Source organism: Myzus persicae, unplaced genomic scaffold (genome assembly GCF_001856785.1).
Source record: "Myzus persicae strain clone G006 unplaced genomic scaffold, MPER_G0061.0, whole genome shotgun sequence".
NCBI lineage: Eukaryota > Metazoa > Arthropoda > Insecta > Hemiptera > Aphididae > Myzus > Myzus persicae.
Window position 1 is genome coordinate 150,280 of NW_019102277.1, and position 20,675 is coordinate 170,954.

The window sequence follows — 20,675 nt, forward strand, 5'->3', positions numbered from 1 at the left end:
AACGAGGTTTTTTGCTTCTTTTTGCAAACCGTGTCCCGACCAATTGACCATAATATTATTATTTGTCGACTAATATTGCTGCAATAATGTACGAATAGATTGCACGTGCACAAACAGAGCGGTGCATATCAATGTTTAGTATTCTATTATTATCGCTAGATTCGACGTAAATAGTAACTATACTATGACGCGCGCGACGGGGAGTAGTGTTGAGTTTTCAGATTCGGCGCCGCGCCGTTACGGCCGGTAGGTGTTCTTATAAACGCTGTACGGTGTTTTCGGAAATCACGCGACCGACGACGATCCCGTCGTAAGGCTACACTGCAAGACCGGTTGTAATACATAATAGTAATAGTAATAATGGTAAGAAGAAGAAGTATTACGTTATTTTTTCGGATCGGACGTCGGAGCAGCCGAGCGGGCTGCAGGCAGTGAGACCGGGACTCTCGTACCACGCGCGCCGCATGCCCGTCACACAAAACGAACAGTTTCTATTTTCACGTGCCGCCGATTCCACAGCGTGCACGGTATTCTTTTCTTTTGGTGAGTAATATTATTGCAGTATAATATTGTTTTACTATGCTGTGTAAACGGCAAATTTTATTTACTAAACTCGCCGTTCGAGCATAACAGCGACGTCGTAGACGAGATGTACCATTATGACGTACCACAAACCGAACCAATATAATGTTTATACAGTCATAATATGAAACAATAATAAGTTCTATTAACGACGAAAACACTATACAGTTTCGATATCCTAAAACGGCTAATGCCATCGCGATATACGTTCGTCTTAATACGCCGAGCGGCGAGCGTTATACGAACATTATAGGTATTGTAACATTGATATATTTCATTGTCGTCGATTTATACACAAGTTAATTGGTGGCGAACGGCACTCGGGGGGGTTGTTATGATTTTACGAGTGTTGGGTTTTCGCGCCTTCTCGTTTCTAACTCGAGGTTTTGCTTCTTCTGGTTTCTAATATTTATTTTCGAATTTTTATGAATTCTATCGGTTTTTCAGATTGATTACAGTTTAACACGTCAATGACGTTCTATACATTTCGATTATAGAATATTTAACGATTAAATAAATACATTTTTAACGATTTCCATAAATTTCGGAAATATATTGTTCAAAGCTGAGCTTCGTGAAACCTAACCACCAACATTCATCTCGAATCCGTCGCCACCGTTTACTCAACAAACAATTATTATAATAATATAATATGAACTATGTTCCACCACCGTTAAAGTGGTGTTTTGGTAAAACAGATGAGAATAGAATACTACATCTGATATTACACGTCATCGGTTTTTGATGGTTTTTCAAAATTATCACTTTGATATTGTTCTCCGTATTATATACCTATGTATTTTGATTTCATGAAGATAGCTAAAATAGTAAAATGTAAAATCTCTAACCTAATTTTTTCAGTAAACTCAACACTCATATTTATATGATTGTATTGTTGTCACTGAATGGTTTTTATTTAAGACTGACCCATTTCACTGTATCAGAAAACATTTTAACAGAATTTTTAAATATTGTACACGTATTTGAACGCTACGAAAAAGGTTTAATGCATTTTTCAGATTTACTTATATGTATGGAACCCCTCTGCGTTGGGTCAAAAAAAAAAAATCGGAATTAATCTAAATGGGTTTTTTAGTATTTACTGGGTCTATCGATCGAATGGAGTCGAAGCGGACTTAGCAGGGTATTAAAGCGGAATAACAGAAAATACGGAAACATGGGAACGAGAGTGGCAGCAGCGCATTTCTCGGACAAGACGTTTGCTGGGGTGCCACAGCTGCTAGAAGACTTACAAAAATTGGCCGACGATCATGAATCAGCCGATATTGTGTTCCTTATTGGTCGGGAAGAAGTACCCGTTTATGCCCATCGTATAATCTTAATGACGAGGTTAGTATATTATTATCTCAATATAACAAAAATGATAATTTAAAGGCAATAAAAATTGCGAGTGTAAGCTATTTATCAGGACAAACATGCCTGCACTACTGTTATATTCTACAAAACTATACCTAAAAGTACCTACATAAATACAATTATTTGTTTAAACAACTTAAATCAAAAACTATAAAACTTTCGTTTTTTATTAATTGAAGTTCTTCCTATAATTTCATTAGATAGTTCTTCATTCTGTGAATTATGTTTTTTTTTACACATCACATTTATACTTACTGTTCGATTTATTTATGAACCGATTGTGCAATAAAAATTGAAAAAATATATTTTATTAAGTTTATAATTTACCTTATTTGTGTAATAATTTGGATATAACGCAATGGTTCCCAAAGTATGTGCCAAAACCTGGGGAACCATGGTGTCATTACAAGGGCTTTATCAACAATACAACCTTACCTCGCTAATGTATTTATAGAAAATGCCCTTCTCTTTTAGAGCATCAGAGATATGTAATTCCGGGAAAATTAATACCAGCACAAATCCCCCCAAAAATATCCTATGTGTATTCGTGTGGGTCACTAACGTACTTGAATAATATTTATCTTGACGATTATGCGAATGAGGTGATGTAAATAAAATGTTTTGTACGTCCTCTCTCAGTCACGCGCATTATTTATATAATAATATGTTATAACTTACACTTAATCAAAAATACAAAATGCACTTTTTTAATCAACGTACCTACATAACCTGGAACAACGCCGTTCAAAGAAGTAGGTAATAATATTATACAAATTACAGGCTTCATACCTTATTATAACTAATACTGAATTGATATACTTACTCGGCAATAAATTACTGTACATTTATACCAATGTTTTTTTAAATTTTTTATGTTGAAGTATAATTAATTATATTTTATTATTTTAAGGATTTAAGTAGTTTTTAAGCAAAAAGTACCTTGATTGTTTTTATTCATTGTAAATTTATATAATTGTATAAGAAGATACATACTCCGATACTCGTATTATTTAGATACGATTTAGTTAAATAAGTTATGTTAGAAGATATTTATTATTTCAGTATTTATAATGTGCTTACATAGATTTACGTTTTATTTATAGTATATTTGTATAAAGAATTGCATAGACAATTGAATTACCAGTTTGTTTCTACGCTTTTCTTGAATCGTATAGTATATTATTATATGTTACGTCATGTGCGTCTTTAACTTCGGTCATCTACTATATTTATATAGCCTACCTACTGGCTACTGCCTATATATTGCTTCAAACGTCCAAAAATATCGAACGTTGTTATCCAAAAAAAGAATCTATGCACCATAATAATAAAACGTAATTAGGGTAGGTACACACTACACATCATGTAGAACATAATAATATAATATATCGACTTGTCGATCTCTGCATTCAGTGATGTTGAGTGCTCCTCGGAAGAGAAGGCGGTTGTCAAAACCATTATATATCTTACTATAATACGTACTTCGCCGTTTTCCATTACCACGCATTACCGGGTGTAACCCGTGTACGTAATATAATATACGGCCATACCGAATTGGTTTTTTTTTCCTGTGGAAAACCGATTTCCGTTCAAGACGACATACTCATTTCCGCTGGTTCTCGGCTGGCAGAATAAAATCAAAAAATCAAAAAAGAAATCACCGGCAACAACGTTTACAGCAGAAAACCCATTTACTCCGTCGACTATAATATTGTATATACTCCGCCCGCTAGAGGGTTGACAAATCTAACCCTTGTGCACGCTGCAGCGTAAGAGCAAACACGTCGAATAAATTGTGCGTGCGTGAAAAACACCGTGTACTTATATCTATATATATATATACAATATACATATAGGTATTATGTGTGTGTCTTATTTTTCCGTCGGAACGAGTCGCGATTCAATATTTATACACTGGGAAATTTATAATTTCCTCCTATTTGAGCGAATATGGTACGGGGGAAAGTCCGGAAACGCTGACGCAAATATACCTAACCTCGGGATTGCAGGCACTGATTTTTATATTTTCTCATCCAGTCAATGTATTTCATATTACGTCCATCGGATTTCAATCGATCCTTTATAAACGAACGAATAAATAAATCGCGCATGATACTAACCGATTGCTATATCGCTTATAGCTTATAGGTTATAAGTCATATATTATTATAAATGTATATGAATTATGCAGGGGTGGTCGGTCAGGTAACTTGATTAGTTGTAACTGGTTGCTAGTGACAGTTACAGAAAATTAGTTATATTAAAAGATATAACTGAATTGATTATTTATGTTTATTTCGTCAAGAAAATTATAATATTAATAAATAATTGTTTGCATGTCATTGAGGTGTCCAATGTGTCCATGAGAAGTAAACGAGACAAATATAATATTATATAGTCGATGAAGAAGCATCTCGTTGGTTACAAAATCAATTTTCAGGAGACATTATGTGTACCTACATTATTTTTATTAGGTATTGCCTATTTATTCCTTATTTTTTTTTCAATTATTTAGCTAATTAATTATTTTAACAAAAAGTAAGTTCCTACGTCCTATATGAATACTATTAAATTAGTTGTAGGTACTTAGTTCATATCTTCAGATGATGATAAATGTAAAATATCTTGAAGTAGAAGTGGTTTGTTGAATAGTTGTTGATTTTTTTTCAATTTTGTTATGTGAAAACCTGTTGAGTTGATTTTGTATGGAATTAATTGAACTGTTCTTTGATCCAATCGGCCTAGTATGATGTTCTCGGTATCATTGTGGTATGGCTTGAAACAAATAAATCTGGAGGCTTTTAGGCGTATTTTAATTTTTTATTATTATTTGCTGCATGCCAATTTATTTTTATTTGAGATGTGTAGATCCACTCTGGATTTATTTATTTGAATGACAGAAAAAATACTAAAAACAATAATAACGCATAATTACTAATTAGACAATATAAGTAAATACATAATATTATAGTACATTTTAACGTTAATATTATTATAATAATATGTCTTCAATACAATATCAAAGCACTATTATTCTACTCAATATACCCTATTCTTAAATTAGCATGTATCCGTATTCCATATGTATTAATAATTAATAATGTACTTCCGCCACGGGCAACTAAACAGTAGAAAAAGTAATTGGATGCTATTATAGCAGTTTCTTACAAATATTTTTATTTCTCTAAAATCGTCCTTCTCTTATTAAAGGTAGTGTGTACGACGGTAATAGTTACCTAAAGTTTCATTTAATATTTATCTTTAAATAAACTATTTTAACAATTATTCATCGACGTATTTTAACCGCTCTTAAATCATATTCTCAATAAAGAATAGCTATTTTAACTTTATTGTGATATTAAGTTATGAATATATTCTGTATTTTTTACATACATTTTATAGTTATATCATAACAATTTTGAACTTTAATTAGTAATTTATAATTTTATAACAATTTCAAAATAAATTCAGGCAATACACAGCAAACTACCGAGGGTCAGAAATTCTCAAAAATCGAATGACATGTCAAAATAGAAATTTTTTTCACCCATAAAGGTTTTTGATTCGACTCATTGATATGATATAATTCTTAAAGTTTATCACGCGTACATAAAAACAATGTATAAATACATTTGTAAATATGAATATGAATATTATAATTATTTATAAATACGCTGTCCACGTGATACATAATGTTAATTGTTATATTTTACATACCTAAGTCATAATCTTGATCGATTCACCATGAATGCTCATCCCTATTTTTCCTTTAATAATGAATTTATTTAAATTCTGATTTTTGTAACCTTAAGTTCAATTAAGGACCATATTTTCAAATAATTAGATTTTTGTATATCTTCTATGAAATGGCATATGTCGTTTTAAACTTTATTCTTTTCAAACTAACCACCCACCCTTTAAGATTCTGGGTCATTAATGTATTGGTTTTAGTATGATGAAATTTTGAAGTCTGTCCATACTTAACATTTTGTAATATAAAAATATTATTAGACTTTCAGTGTTGGTTTCTGATAGAAAATCGGATTAAGTACTTAAGGGCATTAAAATAATTAAATTAAATTAATTTTTAGTTCTTTTTAATAATTTTGAAAAACTAAAAAAAAATTGTGAAAATGATAATAAACTAAAACCGTTGTTGCTTATAAGAGACAAAATATAATATTTTTTTATATTGGCAACTATTGAAAATTATATAAACAATGCCACCATAGCACATACGAGAATAAGCATTGCTAGGGTAGAAAAAGCATAGACTTTGGCATTTTACGTTTTGTTATTTTGATGACAATATTTAATATTATAAATCATAGCCAATATGAATGAGTGCGCCACTTTTTTCTCCTCATGTTATATTAACCGATTGGTAGTAGTGCATGTAGAATTATTCGAAACCATATAACAGCAAGTACCTAAAGGTATTTGTTTGTCTTTCGAACGTCCGTACAAGCCAACGTGCCAGTCACCAGATGATAAACAATGGAAATACAAATATACACTATGTAGCCGGGAAAAAAAATCGCAGCCAACAAACTCGTTTACAATTTCTGCTTCTCTTTTGTACTCGATCCTCGTTTATTTCGACAATGATAAATCCGAGACAATGAGAGAAAACGGGCAGGTCGTTTATATTATAGTCTCTGCGCACCGTAACGTAACACTCGCAGAACCGCCGTTGCAGCGACAACGCTCCGCGGAAGCGAGTGTGACAAATGATTTGATTAAAATAAATAAACCCACCGAACGGCAATAAAAAGTGATTAGTGAAGTTTACCTTTCCGCTGCGCCACCACCACTGCCACCAGTGTGCTTCAACTACAAGGATTTAGATTACCGGCGTTGAATAAAATACGAGCGTAATTCAAAACGTCAACAGCGAGTGTTTAATCAACGAATATGATGTTTTTTCAACCGTAAACGCGTACGTCTAATAATTCAACTATCGAGTTTAATTTTCTCGGCACACATCCAATTCGGAGGGAATGTCGAAAGGAAATCGTATTTCTAAATACATTACTGGTTGCAATTCTTGTGTACAAGAAAAATATAGTAAGGATTAATTAACATAAATAGTTAACATTGGCGTTAAAATACAGTATATACTAATGATTAACAACAGATACACGCACAAATAGCATAGGGCTTGTAAAACTATGAAACAATAATTTTTAAAGTACTTATACTAAAAATAATTATTATGTTAAGATTTGGAATAAGGCAATAAATAACATTCAAACTTAATACCCCATGTAGAAGAATTACTGTTAAGTAAAGCCTAAAGATTTTTTGGTTATTGCGGCTAGCATACCCCTATGAATAGGTTTAAACTGGGCCACTGGGGTATAAGCCAATTCACTATATTGGTTTTAAAATTTAATAATTTTTAATTTTTACTTTTATTAAATTAGCATTATTTTTGAAAATTTTTAAGTTAAAAAAAATTCTAGTAAATATTTCGAAAAATACGAAAATCGCGTTAAACTTACATTCTAAAAGGTGAATGACATAACCTATTATGTCCGCTATAGTTCCATAATACTTTAAAATGAGCTTTTTATACTGATGTCAAGAGTGATTTTCCGACAGAAAAATGCACACGTCACTGTAAAATAAATAATTTCCTATCTCACTCTGCTCAGTATCTAAAATTACAATATTCAAAAACAATGGATTCATTTAATTTTTAAAAATGTCTGCTAAAGGTTATACACATTTTACTAGTAGATCAGTTTGTTTGATATTTGTAACAATGTGTGCTATATATTTTACATGACACAAGTGCGTACAAAAGCGACATAGAAAAAAGATTGAAAAACCTACTTTAGAATCAAACGAAGACAAACGCGCCTACTTACAATACCGGCATCAACAAAGTGCACCACTCGCACAAAAGGGTTGAGCGTCGTTTCATACATTTATTTTTATTTTTATGCGACATCTATATACAATAATTAACGTTGTTGGTAGCAATTTCAAGACCGCCGGCTAATTGAACCAAGTCTGATTATTTTCGAAAAACGCGCCCGGCCGGGGCGAAGTGCACTGTCACCTTTGAGAGATCAAAAGATTTTTGCGCAAAGGGCGGGGAACAAAAGCTCCGCAGAGTATCATTACACGCACACACGCACACCGCACACGCAGATATTTATATGTATATATAATATATATATATTTCCCTCGGGGCTCTTGTAAAAAATCCCAAGTTTTTTAATACCTCTTTTCAATGATAATGACGCGGCTCCCGTCAAAGTCAAAGGAATAAGTTATAATAAGGATCTTTTTGTTCTCTGCATACACGCCTGGGCACGCGCTCGCACACACGCACACATGACAACCCCTTCGACCTGCTACTTATATCGTAAAGAAAAAACTCACGGGCCGTCGGCATTATGCGAACACGCGTGTGTGTACGAATGTGTTTATGTAAAGTAGAGCACTGATGCTGTGTTACGGGCAAAAAAACGACATTTTATACACACTATATACATTACACAATATATAATATGTTATATGTGTGTACATGCGTTATGTACAAGTAGATATTTTTCCATTTTATACACGAGCACATATGATACATATAATGTATACACACGAATATTATGCATTATATCATACATGTCATATTCCTATGTATATTCCGATATTATAATAGTAGCTTAGTAGTTTAGGTCGCCGCATGCGTACATATGCACATAAAAAGTAAATATAAATGTATTGTATATAACGGGTGTATATATAGTTAAGTATATAGGTGCATCTCAAAAATCAAGAGCTCTAATTTCGTCGTCAATTGTATTTTTTCTCTTTTCGAGAGCATTTGTTTTTATTCTTCCTTCATGTCGTCACTAAAAGTGTGTATAAATTGTAATAAAGAATATAAAACTCGATCGCATTAAGAAAAACTTACATAAATATAATGCCCTGGAATACGTTTGTACTTATGATAACAATAATAATATTAAACATAAATATATATATGTAGCAATAATAATAACTCTTAACCTCGGCGACGGATGAGCACGAGCGGTAACCACCTTGCCTTCGTCGTTGGTTTGGCGGTGCGTGGGTGAGTGGGCGGGCGTGTGTGCCACAGAGAAAAGGGTTAGAAGCAGGCATTTGCCGAAGTGCTCGCGGGCTCCGGGCCAGGGTGTCCTCGGTGCTGCTGCAGCTTCTAGTCGGATTACGGTCGTGTACTTGGAACGTTTTAAATGATGAATGGTCCCGACCCGACCTAGCCATATATATAGTATTATAGCGTGTATACCACACTATAAGAACAAGCCAACACTGTGTGTGTGTATATGTGTGTGTGTGTTTAAGCCTGTGAAATATTGCTTTTAGTGAAACACAACGCACAATGCAAAAAGCCATTCATTTACCACTCGGGTTCTTCAAGCTCGGTGAGTTTCCGCTCTTACACACTACTACTTGTTCGTATACATATAATACATATATAGACCGCCTGGGTTAATTTTTACGCCTTTACGCCTTTACGAGTGTCCATATATCTAAACAATGATAAGTAAGAGTGTACGACGTCTGTGTGTGTGCGTGTACATATATATTATGAGATAATGAAAAATAATTATTTTATATTTACTCCTATCTCCCATATATTTGGTCGATCCGCTATTTATCCCAATTACTTACAGCATATGTAGACAAAAATAAGTATGTTATTATATGTTCCATTGAAAGATGTGCAAACCAACAGTTGTAGTAGTATTGAGGAAGTTTAAATCAAGTAATTTAATCGTTATTACCTGACATATTATGATTGATATTTAATACACACTTTGTTCTTATGATTCTATAATCTAAACCGACGAAAAATTATAATAGACTATATATAGACACAAACATCTAGATAATTGTGTTGTATAAATAATCGTTATCCTTCAGGTTAACAAATTATAGAACTTACCTTATATTTAAATGTTGTTTATTCGACTTTATTGAAACTGATGAAATGTATAAAACTGAACAATTTTCCTACTTCCTTAGTTTAGCTATAGTAAAAAATGTAATTAATTTTTTTACTAATGAAAATTGTTTTTAAATTACAATATTCATATAAAAATGCATTGCACAATTAAAAAAAATATATTTTTCATTGTCATATTCTTCAAAACGGTGACCTATTAATAATTAAAATCTTAAATTATTCATTTCTTCGTGTTCCAACACAAAGTAATTTTGTTTTGTTCTTTTAACTCGTTGATAGCTGTTTTACTTATCGATGTTATATTTTTTAATTGGATGGAGAACAAGTGTTTTGTAGTATCTTGTTGTTTTAATGAAAATAACCTTATAATAAATAAATAATCTAATAAATCTTAAAATTACTGTACAATCTGTTTTCTTGTATACTTCAAACCGTTTACGGTTCAATGGTTGTACGAATTTATTATGATGGTATGCTCTAATTATTATGGACAGGACTATTTTCCCCCAACAATTATTAAGTGTTTTCTCCCACTAAAAAGGTTGGTTTCCATTTTCCTCCAAACATTTTTTTATACTAAAATCATGTATTTTTCCTCCAAATATTAAAAAAAATTACCGATAACTTCAATCATAAATGTTGTGTTGTGTACTATATAAGAAAGAATAAGGCACTAACGGTTAGTGAATAAAGAAACACTCTGATTAAGCCTAAGACGTTTGTAATTTTGTTTATCAATCATCACCGCTTCTTGGGATTATAGTATAACCATTATACTCAGGGTTCTATAGAGAATTTATAAGTATAAGTATTTATGATAGCACCTACTTATAAAAATAATATTTTTTCCATCCAATATAATTAAGCTTTTTTAAGAAGTTATTTCATAATATGCTAGATCTTTATGTTAGAAACTTATATTTGTATAATTTAGGTGTAGGTATGTATTATATTTATCAACTAATATTTCTTTTCTTTGAATAGATATAAATGTGTAGTTGAAATGTCATATCAAAGTAATAAATAATAATTAATTAGTAAACATAATAATTATAAATACATAAGTATATTTAATATTTTAATATTATATGTGTATAAATAAATAACAATTTATTATTTTGACAATGGAGGAAAATATCCAGTGTAGGAAAACGATATCTCATTATTGGAGGAACCGATACAACCGATTATATACACTTTGGACTAATGAATTTTGTCTTAACTGTTAAGCCTTTTTTCTACGTTGAAATTATTGATTTATTTAAATGGCATATTATTGTTCATAACCAATACTATTACATATAATTTAGCCTCGATTATTGATTGATGATAAATATGCTGTTACAGGTGCAAAAGCTTCCAGTCGGTGAAGCGGAGTGAGATATGTCGCATACCCGGTTGTTCCGTATCGCCGTCCGCACCCGGGACGCCGACCCCCATCCGGTTGCCGCAGTTCCAGGGTGAGACTTTCAAACAGTTCATCAATTATGTGTACACAGGCAAGGTACGTGTAATATTAGAATACATGCATAACTGCGTCGAGCATAATGTTTAGTGTTATTAAACTGTGTACCTAACCTAACCTACCTGTCATAAAAAAATAGTAAAAATTAAGATTTACGTTCTTGAAGCGAGAGTGTGTATTTCTAAATTTTTTAGAAAACATTCTAAAAACAATATTTCCCTCTGAAAACATTACTTCTTTTTTTTTGTTTAGGTACAGTATTTTGTTCTCAACGTGGTAAAACACACGAATCTAGCAGTGGTTCCCAAACCTATTTTCTTCATAGCACATAATAGATTACCTCTGGCTACTGAAAGTCACGGCACACTTCAGATAAATATTTTGTATTCCTCAATAACTCAAAATTGTTTTTAATAATATTTGTATTAATCTTATCTCTTACGGGTCTGAATAAAAAAACTTCAAATTTTCACGATATACCGAGTGTCTCGTTAAACCCTTTAGGAAACACTGATCTTAACCACTAATCGCTGACTCTTTGCAACATTTTTCACTCCTTTTTAATTTGTATTTTAAGATTGGCATGGTTAATTTACTATTCCCAACCCCCTCGAAATACTAAGAAATTAAATCTTAAAAGTGTTCATTAGTAAAAGGCGTAATTAACTAATTATTATAAATTTAACAAAAAATTACTCCCATGAAAATGTTACCTTTGGGTGGTGAAAACCCTCGACAAGTTTATACTTGTTTATTATTTTAAAAACACTAGTCTCGGCTCTTATCGCAGGAAGAAGACAAAAATATCTCCAGATAGATGCTTCTAGTTTTAGATAATTATTTTTTTAATCTCTGAATGTTATGTAGGTAAATAATAATAATACCCCTCCCATCTACACGTTTAAAATTAGGATTATCGCATCTTCCCTTACAAAAAGTTAAATATTATTTGTATTGTCCGATTGATATGCGAAGAACGTATTCTAATATTTACCTGCACAATATTTATTTACGAAAAACGAACGTATATAATACACGCATATACAGTGACCCAGTAGAGTAATAAATTTATACTTTCATTAAAATTATAATCGTGTTTATTTATTACGTTGTAGTGGAACTTCCAGGGTCCCAAAAAATATGCTTTAACCCTCATAATTATTATTCCGGTACCATAGTGATTTACGGCCGCGTGGTACACTGTCACAAGTTCAAGCTTACACCCATGAAAAATTATAAACACTTTTTTGTCGCTCTAGCTGTGAAAGTTCAGGTGCTGGTATAGCGGTGTGCTTGGTGTTTTGTTCGTTGTTTAGAGATAAATAATAAAAAAGCGTGCTTAATGTTCGTATATTATAGGAGTACGCGCATGTGCCTGCAGCCGAGTAAAATTTTAACGATTCCAACCAAAGCAATCATATGCAAATTATATTATATAATATAGGTATCAAAAATTGTATTTTTCTTATTAATATTCGCTTCTTTAATAAATGCGTCAGTAAATATTATTTTAGAACCCAAATTATTGCATTAACATTTAAAATTTACCGAATTGAAAAAAAATTAGTTTCAGAATTCACGAATGTAGGATTTCTTATGTGGTTCCAAGTTTCAACATATATGCTTCATACCATAAAAGTATTAACTTTTTATAACATTTATATGTGTGTTTCTAATGCCTATTACTTATTATTGGCAATAAACAACAAAAGTGGCAAATTCGTGTTGTGTTTGCCTTAATATGAAAGTATTATCGATCGAATTCACCCGTGGTTATAGCTATAGCTATATGTTGTGGTCATAAATACTATATAAAATACCTAGCAAGCTTCGAATTTAGATGGCAGATCAAAAGTTTATTTCTCTCTACTCTGGTGTCTCGTGACATAAATAGATATGTAGATTATATTTGTCAAATATTTGCAGAAATTACTCTTGAATGTCTTCCTCTAAACAAAAAAGAGTGAAAATGTTTTGAACTAAACTATAATGTCATCTCGAGTATACCTATCTCGTCGTACTCGAGTGGAGCGTCGAGTGTTCTCAGCTGTAAATACTCGCTGTAGATTTATAAACGAAATTTGTTAACCACACGTTTGACTTGAAACCCAAAAACCTATGCTTACTGAGCAATGCATTTGGCATTGACGGGTATCATCACTCGATTACGATTTGTCAATGTATGAATAAATGATTTTTTTCCTCGGTGTTTGATCATTTTTGGTGTGTTACATTTATTATAGATCGTTTTACAAGATAGCGGGGTTTTCGAAATGCTCACGCTGGCTCAAGAACTTGGTGTAGAAGACTTGCAAAACAATTGTGAAGAGCACGTAACTTCAACCATGTCCGTGTTGAACGCTTGTACATTTTTGGCAGCAGCGATGGACATACAGGACAGAGCTTCCAGTAAATATACTTTTATGTCTTACGACTTTACCACGTGCTTTCGTGTATTATCATACACAATGTGACTTAACTGGATATTATTAAGTATAAATATGGATAGCCACTTGATTTGAAAGAACAAGTTAGGTGTGTTACGATATTATGTTAGAAATATATTATTAAATTAACAATATTAATGATAGGTACACTGATATAACGATATATTAATAAAAGGCAATGTTTGTGTGTGTGTGTGTGTGTGTGGGTAAGTGATCCACAATCAAGTCTATAGCACTCATGGTTCTGAAATTTAGTACACAGGTAATCTCTATATCCGAAGATGTGCATCTCGATTGTAGAAGCCAAATTTTTAAAGTTTGCAAATTAAAGAGGTGCTTACCAATGGGATTTGTTGGCTCATAAGTAACTAATATTTTTTTGATCGTATGAGGTTTTAATTGGTTACAGAAAAAAAAATAGTTATATTCATTGGATAATAGTTATACTTTGTTAAACCACTCAAATGAATAAGTTCAAAATGTGTGTTACATTTAACGGAGTTTTAGACAGGTAAATAAATTTTAATTTGTCACTGACAGCGAAGTGCAGAATCAGCTAGTATTATATAATACCAAGTAAACATCTTGGTTTTTCGTACAAGTTGAAAACAATTAATGGTCAATTGTTATTTGTAAGAACAATGGCTATAGATATTATCTTTAACTGTAGTCAGAACCATAGGTATATGGTAAGATGTATAGTAATATGTTGTAAAACAAATTCTAATATAATACTTACATTTTGACAACAGCGAGTATATTATTACAATTTATTGATACCGCTATCTATCAGATTTATAAGTATTGGTTAATTTCTTTAGACACTAAATTAGTACTCAAACTAAAAATTTGTTAAACTTTTGGCAAAGGGTGTGCTGAGAAAACGTTTCTCCATCACGAGCATGGCAAAATCGGGTTTTCTCGTGTTGGGGGAGGGGGGCACAATTTTATTTTGGTTGTACAAATTAAAGAACAAAATACTGTCAAAGTTTTGTCTTAAAAATTCGAAAGTAGCAGTGCTGGCAAAACGGACATTAAAAATTCTGAATACTTAAAAAAAAACACTGTCACTTTTTCCTTGCTATATCCTGTTACATCTAATGTGGACTAATGTATAAAATACAGTTCGTATTCTTATGATGGAATGTTAGCAGGTGGAAAGGGAGCAAAGTCCTTCGTCGATCGATGTGTTTCGTTTGTGGGCGAAAACGCGGCGAAATGCGTGAAAACCAACACGTTCCTGAACCTACCCAAGGAATCCCTGATCAAACTCATATCGTCAGATTGCGTAAGCTAGGCCACTTTCAGAACTATGATACATAATATTTTTTTTAACCTTTACAAAATATTATTCGACGATTGGCGACTTTTCACCTGTAAGTACCTATGATGTTAAGGTGTATATCTGCTTACAGCTAGCGCTCGAAGAGGAGGACGTATGGCGAGCCGTGGTGAACTGGGCGAAATTTCATGCGGGCGTGGTGCAGCGGACAGCTCACTGGACCGAAGAAGAACGAGCCAGGGTGTGCCAACACTTGTCCGGAGTCATCAATCACGTCAGATTATTGTTGATAGGTGAAACATCTACTTTGTTTTCATGATACTATAATAATGCACATTAAATACTAATTATTAAAATAATACTACATTATATCGGCAAGATATTGTCGTTGATTCTGACGTCATTATACTCTCACAGTCTCACGATATCGATGTACGTTATATGGGTAATCTATTCGGTCAGAAACATCGGGTGTGAATATCATCAATTTTGCTTCTAGATTTGTTGGTACAAACTATTATGCACATAATTTTATATCATAGATATGCGATAAAATATAAAGCTTTCTTTGAGTATTAACTGATACTATCAGTAAGCCTAATTATAACTTCACGTCTCTTGGCATTTTGAAACCAATAAATTATTATATAATATAAGTACTACATACCGTACATAATCGATTTCATAAATGGTTGTATTCAAGTATTTATTGACGGCTTACAGACTCTCAGGTGTTTGCCGAAGAAGTGGAACCGACAGGTGCCGTGCCCATAGAAATGTCTCTGGAACGGTACCGTTTCGCAGCGTTACCGAACAAGTTCAAAGAGATATCGGACGACCATCGTCTACAACCGCGAGTCATGCTCAAGTTCTTTTCGGGATCTCATATTTTAAGTCAAGTGAGTGTGTTGTGTGTGTCAGCACTGAAGCTGCCGCTGGTGATTCATGCTTAAAAATAAAATTATAATAAACAATTTTTATATAGTCACATAATGTGTCTTATAAACAATATGCCATATTAGAGACCCCTCCGCCGTATTCGCTTATTGATATTTTAAAACTATGTGGTATGTTTAGGATAAAACCCACCTGCAACGTGTGTTGAACCAGTGGTACGGCAGTGTGAAACAGTGTTGGAAGTTGATATACAGAGCGTCTACCGACGGGTTTTCCGCCGAATCGTTTCACAAGCACTGTGATGGCGTGTCGCCTACCTACGTTTTAGTATTGGTAAACAATATTATATTATTCAGCTATAAATTCAATACCTATTTATTTTTAATCATCCAGTTGTACCCATAAGCACCTACGTCCTCCTCAAATTATTCTAAACTTTTAATTCGGTGCATATTATACCTATATATTGTATTAGCTATGCTTTTGGCGTTGTGTAACCTTTGGAATTTAAAATAAAACCGTCGACCAAGTGTAAAATAACATTTTGATTAAGAAGTTTAATTTATGGGACTTTTGAAAATTTTTACCCCAATTTTGCCCTGTAGTTCGCACAATGAACAAATATTTTAATTGTTTACCAATTTTACACTCGTACAAATTGTTCTAATACCCCACCGAATAAAATAGTCATTATAAAAGTTCGTCGAAATATTGAGCTCGTGGTAATTATACAAATGCAAATCATACGCACAAATAACCGTGCTCATTATGTTATTAGTTATTATAAATGTGATCACGCTTCTACAAACAAACAAAAACAAAAAACTTAAAATTTTTCTCCCTTTAAATGTTTACACCCTCGTCATAACGGGTGCACCCCGTTGCTTTATGCTATTGATGGTCCCTTGATCTTTACACGTTTTTATTGCGCGTTAGTTTTTTGTTTGATCTGTAAAATACAAAACAAAACAAAAAATACGTGATTTCCTCTTTGAAAAAAAACAATAGAAAATTAGAATTTATCAATTAAATAAAAATATTAATAACATAAAGTACCTACTTTTTCCTCTAAAAATAATTAACACGTTCTCTTTGTGTCAAGTATGGTCAACATCAATAACAACGGAGTACGTACATTTAATTATTTGTGTTCACTCTATAAAATTATTAAGTTCCATGCGAATAATAATCCATATTTTTATAGTAGAATAAGTTGTAGATTCTCTAAGCACGTTCTACAAGAGTAATTCGCTTTTCTAAAAAAATATTTTCCCGTAGCAATAACCAGTCCATCACAACCGTTCACGTTTAAATATTAGGTATTCACCCATATAAAATATGTGCGTGTCACTTGGATTCTTGTATTTCAATAAAACCACTCTTTAAAAGTCATCTATAATGTATGAGAAAAATATTCAATGAAATATCGCTTAACTCCATTTTGTACACTTGCTATGTATATTATAATAGTTTAATATACAATAGTATGACCATTAGCTCGGGTTTAAGTTTGCCGTTTCTAAAATCTATATGACACTGAGTGGTTCGCATGATGTATGTATTAAATGTACACACAAATTGTAAATGCATATTTATATATATAGTACAATCTTACATTTGCACACGTCATATAGGTGTACCCCTGAATCATCGTCCCTCGTGAGTTTTAAATGGATTTTTATTTATTTTCCATGTACAGGGCGTGAACGGCTGGCTGTGCGGAGGATACAGTGACGTACCGTGGGGTAAGAGTCACACCAAGGGTGCTTACATGGTGTCCGACAAGAGCTTCCTATTTTCGCTCAGCACCACTCAAGACACCCCACCGATAAAATACGATATTGTTAAAAAACCTTACGCTATTTGCTACCATCAAGAGTAAGTATACAGATTTAATTTCTATACTGTGATTGTATTGCATTTTAAACTCTTTACCCTACACTTTAAAAATTATAATTTCCTGTCCAAAGTTATAATGATAAAAAATAAATAAATGAGGGTGTCAGGAGAAACAAGTGGTGATAAAAATGTTGGTGAACAATAAATTTAATCCGACTTCGATATTTATAAAATTATGCAGAAGCAGACCGTGTACAATAACGCACGGGGAAAGTTTTCAAAAAACATTGAGGTTTAAAAATATATAAAATGACATGCATTTTTGATTAGAACTAATTATACAACTTACTCACGTACATCGTCGTTTTCTTAATTTTCTCACATCACTATACGGCTTAAAATAATTCCAGTTAAATTATATCCTGAATGAAATTTTAAATACCTAATCAATTATTTCATAAACTGACTGAACAGTTTTTAAATATTTAACATCGTGCTATTTTAATATACTATTTGGCATTTCATGTTGTGTGTCTAATATAATTCAAGTTATTTCTCATATGAAAACTAGTAAATATAATTTTTTGTTTACTTTTTTAAATTATTTATTACAATGTAACTTATACCGCGTAATCATGTTAATTTTATAATTACTTATAATTTCATAACTTAGCATGGTTTAAGTTTCCCAATCGATAACATGTAAATCAATAAACAAAAACAATTGAGTTTGTAGTTGAATAGTATATTATATGCCTAATATGTATAGTATATAGTTTGAAGTTTATATTGTATATGTATATTTTCACTATCGTGTGTACGAATAACACACAAAAAATATATTTACTAGTTATCATATTAAAAATAACATAGAATATGAATCCCTACATTTTATTACGTTAAGTGAATGTCCAAACTCCAAATAATGAAAACAATTTAGCAATGTCAGGAGTTTTTCATGTTATAAACTGTAGTCATGTTAAATGAATAGGACCTAGGTACCTTATCTTGAAAAGTTTTTTCCAAGTTTTCTACTCCAATCGTACATGGTATTTGATACTACTATCGTAAGATGCACTAATAATTTTATTGCAATAAACCACGTACGCTTACAGGATAGGTCCGATATTCGGGGCAGGCGCCGACTTGCTGATCGCCAACAATTGCAACGCGAACATGGACAGCTACAGCAACCTGCCGCACTCGTACGACGGCGAAAACGCGACGACCAACTCACTGATGGGCGACTACAATTTCACCGTAGCCGATTACGAAGTGTTCACGCCCGTCTCATCATCGAAATGAACTAACCCTGCCTACACGTTTTTGTCCACCAGACATTGATGACTGTGCTGTGGTTTGATATCATATTATAGCGAATCAGAAGAGCAAACTGATCAAAAATAAAATAAAAACAAATGTTTAAAAATGGACAAAAAATATAATATTAAACTACAACTACAACATGACTATAATATATTATATAACATTAAAGCTATATTTCAGATATGATATTGCACATAATCACGCTTATCCCAATCCAATTACCTGAAAAAAAACACAGATCATAGATGGTCCACGTTTTCTCCTCGAGTTTGATGATTTGCCCTATCCAATCACCTCCCTCACATAAAGTTTGAAAATATGACGACCAATAGTCCGCTCCGTACCTGATGTACCAAATTATCTTCGACAGAATTATATATCATGTATTATTTTATAATTTACAATTTTCCAGTTAAACCTTATAATTCTTAAACTTACCTATTTATAAATATATATATATTCATATAGTAGAGTAGTATAATCTATCGAGTTGACAGAGTAGGTAGGCTGTAACCACCCCGCCCCCCACGGAATGTCTAGCAACATTTTTAAAAATTGTACACGCTTTACAGTGTTCATATGTATGTAAATTTACCATAAGTATCTATGTAGTACAGCGTAAAACATGATGCATAAGTACAACAAGTCTTACAAAAGAGTATTTTTTATATGATATCTCTCTCTTAGTATACCAGGCGGTACGAACATAACGTTTTCTGCAGGACTGCAGATATGCATATTCTTATAGGCGTACCCACATTATAAAAATATCATAGTTACCGTTGATACATCATAATATCATACGTGGTATATTTAAATTATGATTTCAGATTAATAAAAAAAAGCTGATCGTCCACCGATGCGAACCGTATTGCCGAGGTTGACCCTTTTTTGTCGTCATATACGTCGACAAACTCTTTGAAATTGTGTTCGCAAACATTGTTACACTTTTTAAGGGTATTTCTCGCCCATTTTCGAGCCGTCAGACCGTAAGATTGAATACTTAAACCCTGACACCTTAAGTGTGCTATAGACTTACAATCTCTGACATGGGACGCGAACCCTCGTTAAAGTATATTCAAATTTAATAATAAATTACTTGTCATTTTGTATTTCTCCGAGTTTGCCCCGTATATTATGACGAATATTTTCAGACAAATCATTTCACCATGTGGTGAACACAACACATATTATTATGCTAAACACATTATCATCAGAATAATTATATTTTAATGTAGCTGGTATTTCGGTCGCGGAAGCAATGCGAAAGCAGTTCCGCGGCGTCGTCGGTTCAAAACTGTAAAAACTTATTCTTGTTGTATTATTTTTAATTGTAGGTATTTTAAATAGTACGTATGATATTAATTATTTACTACTGACATCGATTTCATAAAATATAATAATGTATTATAAAATCAATGCTTCTGATAACATGCTGTACTTAATTATAATAATTATGATTAAAAAATAGAAACTGTACCTATTTCTGGTCATGGT

The 20,675-nt window shown here is 32.4% G+C and overlaps 1 protein-coding gene across 2 annotated transcripts; it reads left to right on the forward strand.

The window, feature by feature from the left end:
- Positions 1-363: 363 nt before the first annotated feature.
- On the forward strand, positions 364-19,316 carry LOC111031714. 2 transcript variants are annotated; one of them, XM_022311769.1, is made up of 10 exons: positions 364-543; positions 1,679-1,932; positions 11,270-11,426; positions 13,631-13,796; positions 14,989-15,122; positions 15,250-15,409; positions 15,840-16,015; positions 16,194-16,346; positions 17,713-17,891; positions 18,968-19,316. In XM_022311769.1, exons 2-10 carry the CDS (start codon positions 1,760-1,762, stop codon positions 19,155-19,157), a joined length of 1,488 nt encoding a protein of 495 aa, XP_022167461.1. In that variant the 5' UTR covers positions 364-543; positions 1,679-1,759; the 3' UTR covers positions 19,158-19,316. The 2 variants fall into 2 exon arrangements, with proteins under 2 accessions (XP_022167461.1, XP_022167460.1); XM_022311768.1 differs by having other exon boundaries at positions 368-543; positions 14,986-15,122.
- The last annotated feature ends 1,359 nt before the right edge of the window (positions 19,317-20,675 follow it).